This window comes from Anser cygnoides, chromosome 10 (genome assembly GCF_040182565.1).
Source record: "Anser cygnoides isolate HZ-2024a breed goose chromosome 10, Taihu_goose_T2T_genome, whole genome shotgun sequence".
Classification (NCBI taxonomy): domain Eukaryota; kingdom Metazoa; phylum Chordata; class Aves; order Anseriformes; family Anatidae; genus Anser; species Anser cygnoides.
Window position 1 is genome coordinate 15,652,647 of NC_089882.1, and position 16,299 is coordinate 15,668,945.

A 16,299-nucleotide genomic window follows, 5' to 3' on the forward strand; every position below is an offset into this window, starting at 1 on the left:
ACACTGCATATTCTGCTTTTGATTGCAGCAATTGAGAAAACGGTAAGCCTATAAATAAAGTTATTATGATTCTAAAAATAATGCCCTGAAAACACTTCAGGGCTGAATTTAATAGACTCTTCAGACAGATGCCAACACAAGATCTCAGAATGTAGCTTGTCAGGCCTTACTTGAACTTCTGGTAGGTGAAGACAAGAACAGTTTTAATTTATGTAGGAAGGCTAGAAAGAGATGCAGAATTCATGGCAACATGAGCAATGACTTTTCTAGACAAAAGGTCTACAAAATCAAAGATGTAGAAGTAAGTGGTTTTTTTCTGTGTTACGCTATACATCAATAGAAGACTAAATGAGAGAAATGCATGAAGTTATTTGATCACTTTAAATCACTCCTGTATCCATTTAAAAATTTTAAATCCATGTAAGTCTTTTTCTTCTCTAGAATGGCTGCTATGAATCTCTTTACGGTGTGATCCATGCAGATGTGACTGCTAATGGGTTTAGTCTGTGCTTTGCAATGTGTAGGCTGTATGGATCATTAGAGAGAGAAAGGAGGAGGGTGACTTCTAATGAGATTGCTACATTAGTAATCTGCTATAAGAAGTACTGCTACCAAATATAATTGCAGAACTAACAAGGATTATAATTATGTATGTTCATGTCTGCTGTTACTGTCTCCAGCCAAGTACCCATACCGATACACCATTTCAGAAAAGTGCTGTGCACTGAAAACTTGTGCAGTGTTAAATGCATAGGCCAATCAGTTCAAGACAAAACTGGGGGATCCATAATAAAAGATAGCTAGAGTCACTGATATTACTTCAGACGTAGGAACATTTATACGCTGTAATGACTTTGTTGTCATTTATGTTTGGAAACATCTGTCGTTAGATTAAAAAAGAAATTGTTTTCTCTGGAGATCTTCATAAAAGAGGAGCTTCATATGCAACACTTGCTTTTCCTCAGATTCCTTTGCACACACTTCTTTGAAGTGTTGGTTCAGGATCCTGAATTATGGCACTGTTCAGCTTTACCTTTGAGTTACACAACACTGCCCTTTATCCGCTGATACTTCCACCTTCATTTCCAACTTGCCTTCACTTCCCCTGGGCGTCCATTAAAGTAATATAATTAAACACCAATGTTTAAATCTTGGTTAAAAAAAAATAGAGGGAAATTTAAGAGTGCAACTTTCAAAACATGTACCTTATGAAATAAAAATGGTACACGCTTTTGCTTTTTATAACTTCTTACTGTGTGACTCAAGAGCGGTGCCATCTCTTGTCAAACCATTTCTTCAAAGAGAACACAAAACACGCAGCTCCAGTCCTTGAAAGCATGCTTCAGGTTAGCTAGTCCTGTCAAGCTAGATGGCATCCACCATCAATCTTCAGGCAGTTTTTACAGAAGTTGTCAGATTATATTCCTTCCTTGCTCTGAACCAGCAAGGAGGAGTTGTATGAACAAATACCCATTTTACATTTTATTCCTCATTAGGAAGGGAAAGTAATTTCACTTTTAAAATGGATTTCAGACCCAACTGATCCTGTATACACCAAAGACAAGAAGATCAAAGAGAGGATGTGTTCCGAGAAGCTAATAGGCTTTTTGCTTAACCTAGGAAAATTTTACTTGTAGATAGCAGAAGAGTATCATTAGTCTGGTATTAGAATCACTCTGTCACGTGAGATTTTTTTAAAGCATGATAATTTGAGATGATGAAAATTTGTTGAGTAACGACCCAACATTGCTGTGATAGAGCATTTTGCTTAATATAGAGGCAATTTTTGCTGATCTCCAGATTGTCAAAAATACGCATAGGCATGAGTCAAATTTCTGATGTCTGTTCCTAAGAATGCTCCCAATGAACCACATCCTTCGGTTCTGACAGAAAGCTATTTCTACTTGCACAGGTGTAAAATATAAACTGAACAGCAGATGTCCTATCTCCACAGCTGAAATTCAAAGCCTTAAATGCTACTCTGAGCCCGATCACTTTGCCATATTTTGTATAACTCTGGCTTACCCGCAGGAAAAATGGGAATTTTCGACCATAAAAACCAACTCTGAAAAATTCAGGTTCCAAGCGCTGCTGTTCCATGATATTATCATAATAGGTAGCTTCCATTTTCTGTGAATGAAAAAGTTAGTTGCTATCAGACTCTTAAAACTGCACTTAAAACATTAGAATCTAAAGTTACATTAAAATATTACATTATTCTTTTGCACACATTTTTAATGAAGAGTGAAATTATTTTAAAGATTAAAATTATTAATTAATCAGTCTACATGGTGGAGCAGACTATATCATCACCATGCTCATTTTACATTTTGGGAGGTATTATGAAAATTTTTCTGTTGTACCTCAAATTAAACAGGTCTTGCATGTAATTCTCTTTGCACTACAGAATTAATGGCAAAGCTGAGATTAAGATATCTGTTTGCCTGGCTCCCAGTGTCCTTTTCTACCTGTATTCTCAACAGCTTTCTACAGCTCAAAATCTATACTGCCGTCTGAAAAATTTTATCAGTTCAATGGGGTTTGCTTTAATTGAGTTGAGGAGCATGAAACAGTATAAAACAAAATTAAATCTTCTACAGCTCTGTATACCAGCATGTTTAACATGGAAGAAAAGGGCGGGGGGGGGGGGGGGGGGGAGGGTTGAAAAAAGGACGTTATTTACAATTACTTGTTCCATAGCAGTGTGCTGGCATTTCCATCAAGAGTGGGATTTCAAGACCCCTTGCCAAATTGAATCTCTGAAATGCTCATAAGAGTTTCTCTATAGCAAAAACATAGCTTTTTAAAGAGAAGCATCACTTTAACATCATTGCTTCCACTGCAGGGAACCCTAACAGTAGCTTTGACTTTGAACACTGCACCAAGCTTTTGTTCTTGGTTCCCACACACGTTATCTCCTTTTGTAAAATGGAGAATGTCCCAGAGTTGTTGTGGGAAGAAAAAAGAAATGGGCTGAATGATGTGAACGGCACAGAGAAAAACTTAGAGTGGGGAGAAATTCAAGTCATTTCAGGTCAACACAGATTTAGGGGTCTTGAACAGAAAATGTATGCATTGAGCATAAACAAAGAGCTGAGATGCTCCTCACCTGCCAGTTGATTAAATCCAATTAATAAAGAGGCAGAGAGAATAGCTTATTTACTGATGTTTTAGGAATCCCTTGGTGCACTACTAGACTAAGACTTGTTAATAGGTTTGTCTGCTCATCACTCATGATCAGTTTAGCAAAGGATGTTTTATGCAAAAATACACATAAACAGGCAATGGCAAACCAAGATCCTCTGCATGTGTTTTCCATATACTCATGAGAGTTACAGTTGGCAGACCTAGAATTACTTCAGTAGGCCTACAATATCATTGGAATGAATCAGTGGCAAAGGAGTCTTTTTTTTTCTTTTTTTCCAATTGAGAATTTTCTGACAGGAGAGACAAAACTTCCTAGACAATGGAAGAGATTCTGCAAGGAGAGGAACTGCTGCTACTTACCCGAATCCAGCTGAGGCTCTGGTAGTCATAGAGGCTTTCGTACTGTATGGCCAGCTCTCTGCACAGCGGGATACCAAACTCCCAGCTCTGCAAAACCAAAGCAAATCACGCTCACAGTGACTGGCATGTTATCACCAACTCAGCTGAGAGGAATACAGAAACTTGTTTTAGGCAATTCATTAGCTATGAAATGCCAGGGATTAGATACGAAAATGCAATGTGATGAAACAGTTTCCATTAAATATCAGATTGATTCCTTCTTCAAGATGGTAACAGAGGCACATATTCCATTGAAATTACACGCAGGCACTGCTTTTACTGACAGTTTACTCATGAGACTGGGAACTTCTCTGGAGAAATATAACTAACAAATTTTCTTCCTGTTAAATCCCCCCCAAGTATCTCCTCTGCTTTCTGCACTAGAACTCCCTGAAGCAAAGACTCTTGTCATCTAGGGCATAGCTCCGCGGCAAAGTGCTCCCCTTCCCAGGGGTGCTACTTCCTACTGAAAGCATAAAACCATCAAGCGATAGGAAACACTCAAATGCAGAGACAGAACATTCTCAGAACTGAGCTGCATTATTGCACTCAGTATCTATATTCAGAACCAAAAGCAAAACCCACTTCTTTAACTTACAGTCTGCATACACCAAATCTTCTCAAGCACATCATATTCATGGCCCTCAAGGATAAGGAAGAAGGAGATTGCGTTTGGGCATGCCCACACAGAGAGGAAGCTTCCCTTGTTACCTGTTAACTTTTTAGAGTGTTCATTTTATACACCCTTGAACTGAAATCTCTCCCATCATCTTGCACCTGCACAGACTGGAAGTGCTTTGGGGGAGTGATGGTTTCTTACCATAGTTATGTAAAGGATCTGGAACACAAAGGTCTCAGCTGAGGTTTGGTTAGATTAATTTTTATGCACTATTGGGTTAACTTGCCTTTTTATTTTTTAAGCTTGGACTGTATTACAATGAAAACAAAATTGATGTCAGTTATACTGTCCTCATCAGTATTAAAAAGCATAATATTGTACATTGTTGGTAACAGTAATTAACAGTAGTGACGTAAAATATTAGCACTTTATATGGAAATAGCTTTTCTGGTTCCATGTACCTTCACTTAAAGAAGAGAACCTCTGCATCATTTGAGTTAATGTAGTAGGCACTTTGCCATGCTTCCCTTTATACACATGCATTCAGTGTCTGTTCTCTCATCCTTAATACCAAAGTTTTTTTTGTCCTCTGAACAGCAAAAACATTATCAACTTTAAGAATTTCTTTATTAAAAGAGAGGATAATTTGAAAAACTAAGTAGGAAAAAATAACATTCCTACATCTCTTTAGCTTCTCTTTATTATAAAAAACTTACATAAGAACTTGCTGAGTAAAAGATTCCTTCAGGATCTTTTTTGATATTCTTATAGTAGTAGTTTGGGGTGATGGGAAGCCTGAGATTTATTTAGATAATTACAATACGTGCAACTGAAAGACCAGTTACTGAACAACTCAGATTATCACTTGGAATTTTGTGATCTCAAATTAACAGGATTTTTGCTGTGGGCTGTCAAAGTCCATGACACACAAATAGATACATCGAATTTTGATCATTGCCCAATTAAGTGTTTATATTTGCAAGCACAACTAGCACTGCATGCCCTTTTTTTTTTTTTTTTTTTTTAAGATTTCAATAGAGTTTACAGTATCAGTACATAGACTTCTGGTGATCTGTATTTACCTGAAAGAACGGAAAAGAAAATTCTCTTCTAGAACACCTGGCTAGGAATAAATGGCTTTTGTTACACTGGACAGAAGCAGAGTCTCACTTCCAAATGTGATGCTGTGGCTAAAGCATTACATAATTCTGCAATCTGTCTTCTGGATGGAACCAGAAAGCTGGCTATCTTCCCTTACAGTGATCCTAAAGGTGTAACCTTTTTATGCTCCTTTTCTGATGTGAATTAAATTAACAATATGTAACCACATCTCATTTCTCTTTATTTAGACAAGCTCTTTCACATGTACTCTGATACTATTTCTGTCATCCTAGCTCAGGCTCTCTCTCTTCCTTTCAATCAGATTTCAACACAGAGAAATTGTACCATGCCAGCTGAATACTCCGATGATAAAGATGTGATATGTAAGTGGAAGAAACACAATATACAGGTAGCTTCTTAGAAAAGAGAGTTCATAGATATTTGAAAATAAAGCAGAACGAATGGATATGAGTCATAGGGATCCTCCTTTTATAAAATTGGTAATGTTAATGAGTACTATCTTCACAATGTAGAAATTGAATATACAGTTCTGTGTGCTAAGTGTTACTTTCCTCTAAAGTATCATTCTTCCCCCTCTCAAATAATTTCCTAATGTCTCCACTGTTAATTTCATTCATTACTGCTTTCCCTTTTGCTGATGTCTGATCTGTTTGTATGCTGTATATTATGTCCTTCACTTGTAAAGCTCATTCATCTGAGTTTTATTTCAACCTTCTCCTATGACACCAGCAACTCTCAGCTGAGTGCTGTTGACGGCACACAGGAAGCAGATAGACAATCAACATCTATGAATGGGAGCCTTTATTTACTCACATCCCAACGTGCAGATTTCTTTTGGAAGTGTGATTCAAATGAGTGTGCACAAGAGAAATTAGTTCAAACGTTGTGTAGAAAGAACACAATGTAAAAATGAACTGCTTTGGAAATGTAGCACTGGGTCTCTCGCAGCACTTGGCTGAATACATGCTGTGATGCTGTGAAGGGAGCTGGTCAGAATTCTTAGTTAATAAAAATTAGCAGTGAACTGGGCAGGAAAGAGTTGTGCAGTTCTCAAGACGTTGCTGTCCAGAAACAGGATCGCTCAGGTTCAAATTGTTCCATTCCGTCTCCTTTAGCTAGGAGACCTTGAGTCTTAACAGACAAAATCAATCATAAAAAAAATTAAAGTTACGCACTTGCACATGCTACCTGCTGAGCCATAAACCGATTCAAAGCATAGCAAGACAGCAGTAGAAAGGAGTATGCAGAGTGAAGGGTAAAAGGGTTTTGGAAAGCTTTCTTCCTTCCCAGCACAGGGCTGCTTCTGAGAACGGGACTTAGACAATCCTGCACTCCCTTGCAGTGCCGCAGCTGCTCTCTGCACTCCACCAGCATGCCCTTTATGTCAGACTCACAGGACAGCCGTATGGCCTTAGCTTTCCCCCCTTACCATGGTGAGGTTTTACCATGAACAAATGCAGGACTTTTACACCTCCTTCATGCTGCTCTGACCCCCCCTTAATGGGAAATGCCAGGAGCAGCATGAGAAACTTAAGTCTAGATATGCAAGAGAACACAGAACAACAAATCCCTTTCTTCAGGACCCAGGGAGGTCCTGCTTCACCTCAGGGGAGCACAGAAAAACAGCCTGTCAGAAACAAGTTGAGGGAAACAAGCTTCTTCTATTCCCTGAGCTGTTCTCAGTTACACAGCCACAGAAAAAGTGGCAGAAAGCAGCAGGAAGATTCGGCTTCTCAGCATCTTTCACCTCCAGAGCTCGAGTGACATACAGCTTAAGTGGATTATTCAGTCATTCAGCTAACATTTAAAATAAAGGAGGATTAAAACACACAGCCAAGTAACTCCAGAAACACCCCGTGGGAAAAAAAACCTTAAGAGGTTAACACTCCATAATCTGCGAGGAGATTAATAGCAAAATTACAACCATTAACTTTTTACTCACCCTCAGTGTTTATGTGGATGGCCTGTTTGTCAAAAACACAGGCTCAATTTATGTACATAGTCTCTATGTTACGTTTGTCTAGTCAGACAGTACAGTACTGCAATATTTGCACAAGTGAGTAATTTAAATTTAAGTGCAGTCTAAAAAGCCCTGAAAATTTCTGAAACTAAACAGAGAACCACATGCAGTATTATTTCAAAAGACCTAGAAAAGATTCCTAGATAATGAATCGCTTCCTCATAAACCGGCCACTCCTTCTTACAAACAGCAATCTGACTTCTTTTTGCAGGCTCGGCAGAGAATGGCTCTGCCATAAGCATCTTTCTTTTATCAGGGCCAGGAAAAAATATCTGGAATGTCAACCCCACATGACTGGAATCACATTTGTATTTAATTTCATTGTCATTGCTATCAGAGGGAAAACCAGCCCTGAGGTGCACATACAGATGTTATCTTCTAATAATATAAGCTATACGAATTTTTCTAAAGAACAACACCATGATACAAGGGACTAACACCTACCTCTGCAGTGATTTAAAAAATTATTCACTGTAGGAAAAGCATAACAAATATGTGGAATTAAAATGTATTGAAAATGTATTGATTTTTTTCTTGTGCAATGGATGGAACTCCACTTTAAGTGAAAGCCACTTCAAAACACCAGTGATACTGAAAAGGCTTAAAACTTTTTTAATAAGGGACTCCTAGAAAGTATTGCCTGCCATTTACTTCTGAAGTTAGAAACAGAAGTCCTTAAGTGAGAAGCAAGTCATAAAACAATGATTTGCATAGACAATGCTTTTTTTTTTTTTTTTTTAAATTAAGCAATTGGCATTTATCAAGCTCTCTGTCATGTCAGGTGATCCAAAGTTTTTACAGGTATAAAAACATTCCAGCCTTTTTCCCGTTGACCTACATAAACTAGTTCCAAATGATATGTATAATGAAATATCCATATCCATTTTCTCATCTGTTTTTTGGTCTAGAGAGCCAAGGCGCAATTTGTCAAGTTACTAAACCTTTTTATATAAATTTACTTCCAGACTACTGAACCAAGATGATAGCCTTGCAAGCTCTAAGTCAGGAAAAGGGAAGGAAGCTGCTGGAAGAGAGAAGAAGTTGGCATACCTTCCCTTTGTTGAAGTAATGGATAATCTTACGGCACAGACCTTCCTTACGTTGCCACTCTGACTGAGATGGATAATGCAGGAACTCTCTCAGAGGTCTGTCCTCCCACTGAAGCAACTCACAGTACAAAAGCAAAGTAAATGCAGCCTCTGTTGGAAACGCAATCATTGAACACTGAATCAATGACAACAAATAACTCAGCAAATAGGCTAAAAGGTCACAGGCTGCTTCTAAAACAGTCTGGAAGTTCTGATGTACGATTTGAGAAAAAATTCTGAAGCATTAGATTAACATTAAATTATTCAATTACTTAAAATAGCAGCACATAGCTGTTTCCGATAAACCTGACTCTTAGGTACAAATCTGTCAAGTTCCTTTCTACTAGATACTTGATTTAAATGCACAGTCAGATACTCAGGTGTGTAACTAGATTTGGAGTCTGCAGTTGTAAACAGAGCTTGGATAACGAAGAACTAGAGTCATGCCCTCTAAGTATTACAATGCAAGGAAATTTGGCAAATGGTAGTATGATGGTGGGTTCGTGATTTCAATCTTCCCCTAATTTTGATTCCACTGTTGTGATTTTTCAATCAGCTGTCCTTGCAGAACACTGTAATGTAAAATTCAAGGTGCAACAGAACAGTTGCGTGGGCAGAGACATGCCCACGCATCTTCGTGTGATGGAGTGAGGTAGACCTCAGCTTCTAATCGTTCCGACTGCTGTAACTACAGGAAAAGAATCACAGAATGGCTAAGGTAGGAAGGGACCTCTGGAGGTCACCTAGTCCAACCCCCTGAAATGCAGGGTCACCTATGGCACGTTGCATAGGATGGCATCCAGGTGCGTTTTGAGTATCTCCAGAGAGGGAAACCCCACAGCCTCTCTGGGCAACCTGCTCCAGCACTCTGTCACCTTCACAGCAAAGAAGGGGTCTCATTTTGTGCCTGTTGCCTCTTGTCTTGTCACTGGGCACCACTGAAAAGCGTCTGGCCCCATCCTCTTGACATCCTCCCTTCAGGTATTTGCACACATTGATAAGATCCCCTCTCTGTCTTCTCTCCTCCAAGCTAAACAGGGCCAGCTCCCTCAGCCTTTCATAGGAGAGATGCCCCTGCCCTCTCTCAGCATCTTCGTAGCCCTCCGCTGGCCTCGCTCCAGCAGCTCCATGTCCCTCTTGTCCTGGGGAGCCCAGACCTGGACACACCACTCCAGGTGGGGCCTCACCAGGGCTGAGCAGAGGGGCAGGATCACCTCCCTCGACCTGCTGGCCACACTTCCTAAGGCACCCCAGGATCCCGATGGCCTTCTTGGCCACAAGGCCACGTTGCTGGCTCCTGGTCAGCCTGCTGTCCACCAGGACTCCCAGGTCCTACTCTGCAGAGCTGTTCTCCAGCAGGTCAGCCCCCAGCCTGCGCTGGTGCACGGGGTTATTCCGCCCTAGGTGCGGGACCCTGCACTTGCCTTTGTTGAACTTTACAAGGTTCTGCACTGCCCAATCCTCCAGCCTGTCCAGGTCCCTCTGAATGGCAGCACAGCCCTCGGGGGTATCAGCCACTCCTCCCAGCTTTGTGTCATCAGCAAGCTCGTGGAGAGTGCACTCTGTTCCCTCATCCGGGTCGTTGACGGATAAGTTGAATGAGACTGCACCCAGTACTGACCCCTGGGGGACACAGCTAGCTACAGGCCTCCAATTAGACCCTGTGCTGCTGAGCGCAACCCTCTGAGCTCTGCCATCCAGCCAGTTCTCAATCCACCTCACTGCCCACTCATCTATCCCCACACTTCCTGAGCTTGCCTATGGGAAGACATGGGTCTTGGGAGACAGTGTCAAAAGCCTTACTGAAATCAAGGTAGACAACATCCACTGCTCTTCCCTCATCCACCCAGCTAGTCATCCTATCATAGAAGACCATCAGATTAGTCTAGCATGATTTCCCCTTGGTGAGCCCATGCTGACTACTCCTGATCACCTTCTTCTTCTCCATGTGCTTGGAGATGGCCTCCAGGATGAGTGATTCCATCACCTTTCCAGGGATGGAGGTGAGGCTGAGTGGTCTGTAGTTTCCTGGGTCCTCCTTCTTGCCCTTTTTCAAGACTGGGGTGACGTGGGCTTTCTTCCAGTCCTCAGGCACCTCTCCTGTTCTCCATGACCTTTCAGAGATGATGCAGAGTGGGCTAGCAATAACATCCGCCAGTTCCCTCAGTACTCATGGATGCATTCCATCTGGGCCCAAGGATTTGTCGGTGTCAAGTTTGCCTAAGAGATCTCTGACCTGATCCTCTCTGACCAAGGGAAAGTCCTCCTGTCTCCAGTCTTCCTCCCTTGTCTCTAGGGTCAGAGATTCCTGAGGGCTGGTCTTAACAGTAAACTGATCCATAACAGAAGTTTTTGAAACAAATTCAAGAGATGTTAGAGAATAACCTCAGAAGAGTCAAAAACTTTCACTAGGATTTCAAACAGACCCTGTATGATGTCTTACTAACCTGTATAGTTCTCAGCCTGTAAGTGCATGTCACACAGCTTGTGGATATAGCGGATGTACATCTCTTCCTTGTTAATTTCCGACTTATAGAAATTCTGTAAAAGAGAGAGGTTTTATTTTCATTGAGAATTTTCCTTCATTCAAGACAATCAGTAGCATCTGTGTATGTATATAGGTACTGGAAAGAGAATACATTATAAGTGAAAAGACTAATTATTTTCACATTCACACTGATTTAACCCACTAACTTTTTCATGTAGTGATTTTTTTTCAAAATGAGGGTACAGTCAAACACTGGAAGAAAAGGTGAGAGAGGTTGTGGGACCTCTGTCACAGAGATATTCAGAACTCAGCTGGACAAGGCCCTGAGAAGCCCAGCTTAAAGTTGGAGAGCCCAGCCTAAAGGCAGAAAGTTAGACCACAGACCTCCAGGGATCCTCCCAACCCATCATTTTCTGTCATGCCAGTGCTCAGATTCTGAACCTACAATTCCTGACACAGATTCCTACCCAACCTTCCCCATTCCAGCTTCAATTACATTGCACAATATCACAAAGAGATAAACATAAGGAAAAAATCTTTACCATAAGGTTAACAGTGCAGCCAATTTTCTTGTTTTCTGTTTCATCGCCTTTCATACAATCCCTAAGAAAGCAGAGTAATGTTGAAACATACACCTGCAAAATTTCCTTTTAAAATACATTTGAAGCTATCTTAACCTCCAGAGTTTCCTTGGATCACAAAAAACAGTGAACCATATACTTTATTTTATAAAGTTGCTCTAAGAAAAAATTCCATAATATGGCCTAAACGATATAAGAACTGCCTTAATGGCATCTGAGAACAAGCACCTGAAGTGACCACTGCTCTGAACAAATACCAGATGGCAGTAGTCAAACATCTTCATAACTAAAAAGCTACCATAAAAGTGAAAAGTTATTTACCCAGATGTAATTGTTTAGTGGTTCCCTAGTCAAAGGACTAGGTTTCAGAAATTCAGGTATCTAATGTAGTGTTGGCGTCCTGAAAGACACAACCTGACTGATTTAGACTAGATTACTGATTTTTTCACAGGTAAGATAAATTTTTTATAAAAATTGCAAATTTATAATAATTTTGGTGTAAGAAGCACAAAAGAAAAAGGCTTCAGAAATTACCAATTTTGACTTGAGAAAGTCACATTCATTTGTGAAGGCGAGACAAAATTTTTTAGGCAGTGACACCACAAACTTTCCTGAGAACTACACTGTCAGCTAGTTGGCATCTGGGCTCCACAACATGTCAAAACTGATTAGCAGAGCTCTTCACTTCATAGCTCTCTATGTGATTTGCAGAACTATCACAGCAGCTGACAAACTTCATCTGGGTATTTCCAAATTTTCATACAGTTCCCTATCCTGCTCTGCTCAGGGAATGAAATATTCTGCTGCATATTGAGTATCAGTTAAAAACTGGTATCTGTTCCTGAAATTAAGCATGAAAATGAGTATCTGTTCATCCAAGTTGCGTTGATAGCAAATTCCATTAAAAAAGTCAGCTCCCTTGCATTCTCTTTAAATGTCTCTCAGATATTTGGTCTTTCTTAGTAGTTGTATGGCAGTTGTCAAGAAAAAAAAACAACACAGGAGATTGGATCAAACTGTTCAGGACAACAAAAAGAACAAACTAAAAAACACAGAAAAGGATTTGGGATTGCTGAACACCCAACCTAGTCACAGGCTTTCACCTATAATGAGCAGCAGAAAAACAAAAAAAATGATTTGAACTCTTGTCAGTAGGCTAAAGATAGAAATATACGGGGCAGTTCTATATAGTTTCTAATTGCCTCCTGTTCCATAAAAATAACTCTGAGTGTGCGCACACACAAACTAGAAAGTAAAATATGTTTTTGTAACTAAATCAAAGCTCACAATAGTCCTGCAAGCTTTAGTCTAAATCCAAACAGAGGATATGTAGTTTGTAGTGGAGTCTTGCACACAAGTCACCAGCTGACAAGTCAGGCTTTCCTCAGATGAAGTTTTCTAACCCTGCCTACTTAGATGAGGCGTTCAGCATGTGTCAAAGACCTTGGTTCAGCAAGCCATTTAGAATCATTCTTACATTTAGCATGTATATTGCTTAATTAGGGAAGATCACTTCAAAGCTAAAAGGAATAAATCATTTAGCAACCTGAATAAACCTTAGTCTTTGTAGTTTTTTGGGAATGAGCATACAAGAATAAGAATTAGGGCTCCGGAGCTGTGAACTTTGGATTTCTACTCAGAATCCTGCAGCAGTGAGGTAGGCTTGCAGACGTAATACCTGCCATCAGAGAAGCATGCAGCTTGATAAACAATAAAAACATTCCCTGTACAAAAGAAATTTGATAATAAAACTTCTAATACATATACTCAGAACATATTACTGTTGTTGCCAGATACCTATAGTCAAGCAGACGCTCCATGAGGCGAGTAACTGATGTAACAAAAGAGATTCCAGTCTCCCGCCATGTTTCCTGCTCAATCTTCTCCAGCAAACTGTTCAGAGATGAAAAGAGCAGATAAGGCATCCGGGGAAACAGTGTAGTGCATGCAGACAGCTGCAGATGACTTCGTTTCTCCCTCATGAGACAAGTACACAGAATTACTATCTTACCTGGGATAAGGCCCAAAGAGCTGGGTTCTACTCCAGGCAGCATGAAGCAAAGACAAGGAAATTACAGAATTGACAGGAAAAGGAAAATTATCCTCACATTGCCATATAAAATATATAAAAGATAGCAATGTTCATGGCAACAGTTGATTCCCACATTATTATCTGTAGCTTAAATACTACTAACAGCAATCACAAGTTGGAAGGGAGTCTAAACCTAATGCAAATTCCTCTTCGTACATCCTCACATTAATTTTGGTCTCTAATCAGCAACCAACTAACCTTGCATTACAATTTATTAAACTGTAAATAAATGAAAGCGATATTTTTCTGATCAGCAAGCTAAACAATACAGGCAGCACATCACTGAGATGACTGAGAAGAAAGAGAAAAGGCTAGAGTAAGAACACTGAAAATCACATTAAAAAATGAGAAAAGAAAGCAAATTTACATGCTAGTTTCCTGAAACTGATCTCTGGTCAAAGAACTTGCCACTTACATACTGACAAAGAAATACTGTTAGGTGTCTTACATGTCCTCACAACAGGCAAACTCTTTTATACTGAAATAATTTCCAACCAAACTCTTTTATACTGAAATAATTTCCAGCCAAGGGACCCAATTCACACTTCACCAGTACAGCTGAGACAACAGAAGTCAGGGCCAACTGTTTATTTCACGGTGCATTTATTAAGTTTGTGAGAAAAGAGATGAGATTTTCCAATTCTGTGGAATTGTTTCCTCAAAGCTGACAGTATTCTCAGAAAAGACAGTACAAGTATAAACTAAAAGGTTGCTGGACTTCAAGATCAAGGTTATTTTTCTTGGCTACATATGCAGTCATTATCATCTACAAATAAGTGAAACTATGGTCCCTGAATTCTTAACATTTCAGCTATTAAGTACCTTCTTCTGGAGCTAATGAAAAGTTGAACATTCTTCTTGCCAGGTGAATAAAAATAAAAAGATATTTTATTTCTTTTTAAAAAAAAAAAACACTAACAAACATGAAATATATTTATCTGCAGACATGAAGTGCCAGACTTCTCGAGGCTGAATATGCAGAAATCAAAACGGAATAGATTTACATGCTTTCTAAGGATGAGCATACAGGATGGGCTGGCTTATTTATCTTGACAATGAATGAATGTGTAAATGTAAACTGAGAAATACAAAGATTTCTGCCTTAAACTGCCTCCATACAATTGGGGGCCACATAAAATTGTCTGGAACATAGAATCAAAGAATTATCTAGGTTGGAAAAGGCCTTCAAGATCACCAAGTCCAACCATCAACCTGGCCTGCAAAGCCCCATCACTAAACTATATCCCTATATCCTATATCCTATATCCTATATAAACTATATCCCCATTCACATCTCCTAAATACCTCCTGGGATGGGGACTCCACCGCTGCCCTGGGCAGCCTGTTCCAGTGCTTGATCACCCCTCTCTGTGAAGATATTCTCCCTAATATCCGATCTAAATCTCCCCTGGTGCAATTTGAGACCATTTCCTCACATTCTACCAGTTGTTTACTTGAGAAAAGAGACCAGCACCTTCCTTGCTGCTCCTTTCAGGTAGCTGTTGAGAGCAATGAGGTCTCCCCTCAGCCTCCTTTTCTCAAGACTAAACAATCCCCATTCCCTCAGCTGCTCCTCCTATGTCATTTCCTTGTCCCTTCACCAGCTTCATTGTTCTTCTCTACACATGCTCTAGCAACTCAATATCCTTCTTATAGTGAGAGGCCCAAAACTGAACACAGTACTCGAGGTGTGGGCTCACCAGTGCTGACTACGGGGAGAACAATCATTTTTCTGGTCCGGCTGGCCACACTATTTCCGATGCAGGTTCCTTTCTTCAATGGCAAGGACTTAAGTACTTTTCTGGTCCCCACTGCAGTGGTACTAGTGTGCCTCATGTATTTATTTCTCAAGTATTTATCCTCATAACACTCTAGGAATCTCCTAGACTGTTTCCACTCTTAAGTTTATCCTTATGAGTACTGCGTATTTGGTGTGAAAGGGAGTGGAAACACTGTCATGACAGACTCTGGAGGAATAAACTTACAACTGTTGAATCAACTCAATGACCTTCAAAAATTGTAAGTAGCAAAGGAAAACGCTGAGGAAAACCTCTTGCTCTAACAAGGCCTGACTCGCTAGACTTTCTCTAAACCATCCCAAGGCCCTGATTTCGCATATTGCTAAGGTAAAAAAAAAAAGAAAGGCACCGGTTCCTTTAGCAGATCAATTTTTTATAGGAGGACGTTAATGACTTACCTATGCAGCCTTATATTAGATTTCACAGAACAAAAACAAGGAAAAATTAAATTTTTATATTCTTTTCAGAATTAGAGTGACACATTTCTGTTTTCCTGACAGCCATGTCATGAAAACCTGCCAGAAAACCTTCTACTGCTTTCTTTGAAGATCAGCCCTGAAGCTGCTACTGCAGCACAGGTCACTACTTAGACTCCTTTAGTGACCCCACAGAATGCAGAGCAAGCAGAAATGAGCATAGCTTACAGTAGGCTGAAGAGTTCTCTGTAGTTCTCATCACCTTTTCCTTCAGATACCAGGCTGTCCAGCTTATCAATCAACTCAGCTTCCACCTGGATGAAGAAGTGACTGGTTACAAATTAGCTGTTCATGCAGAAGACAAGAGTACCAAACACAAGGAGGACTGAAAGAATATTGTCCTGCAGGCTGCCCCACCTTCTTTGTGTGAGTGATTTATTTCTCTGTATCTCAGTTAAATGGAAACACTTTTCTTATTTTTTTCAATGAAATAGCAGGGCTAAAATTAAATTATCCATTTGCTTATCA

At 39.9% G+C, this 16,299-nt stretch overlaps 1 protein-coding gene across 16 annotated transcripts in view; it reads right to left on the minus strand.

The window, feature by feature from the left end:
• DOCK3 (dedicator of cytokinesis 3) overlaps positions 1 to 16,299 on the minus strand; it is a 219,538-nt gene that overhangs the window by 26,453 nt on the left and 176,786 nt on the right. For 14 of the 16 annotated variants that reach the window (XM_048069154.2, XM_048069202.2, XM_048069081.2 and 11 more), the window contains 8 exons: positions 16,000 to 16,085; positions 13,476 to 13,502; positions 13,262 to 13,357; positions 11,426 to 11,486; positions 10,843 to 10,936; positions 8,358 to 8,506; positions 3,508 to 3,594; positions 2,026 to 2,130 (listed from right to left, as the gene is read on the minus strand). In XM_048069154.2, coding sequence (XP_047925111.2) covers positions 2,026 to 2,130; positions 3,508 to 3,594; positions 8,358 to 8,506; positions 10,843 to 10,936; positions 11,426 to 11,486; positions 13,262 to 13,357; positions 13,476 to 13,502; positions 16,000 to 16,085 — 705 coding nt within the window. The remainder of the gene's footprint in view (positions 1 to 2,025; positions 2,131 to 3,507; positions 3,595 to 8,357; positions 8,507 to 10,842; positions 10,937 to 11,425; positions 11,487 to 13,261; positions 13,358 to 13,475; positions 13,503 to 15,999; positions 16,086 to 16,299) is intronic. The other 2 variants (XM_048069122.2, XM_048069103.2) reach the window with 1 other exon arrangement.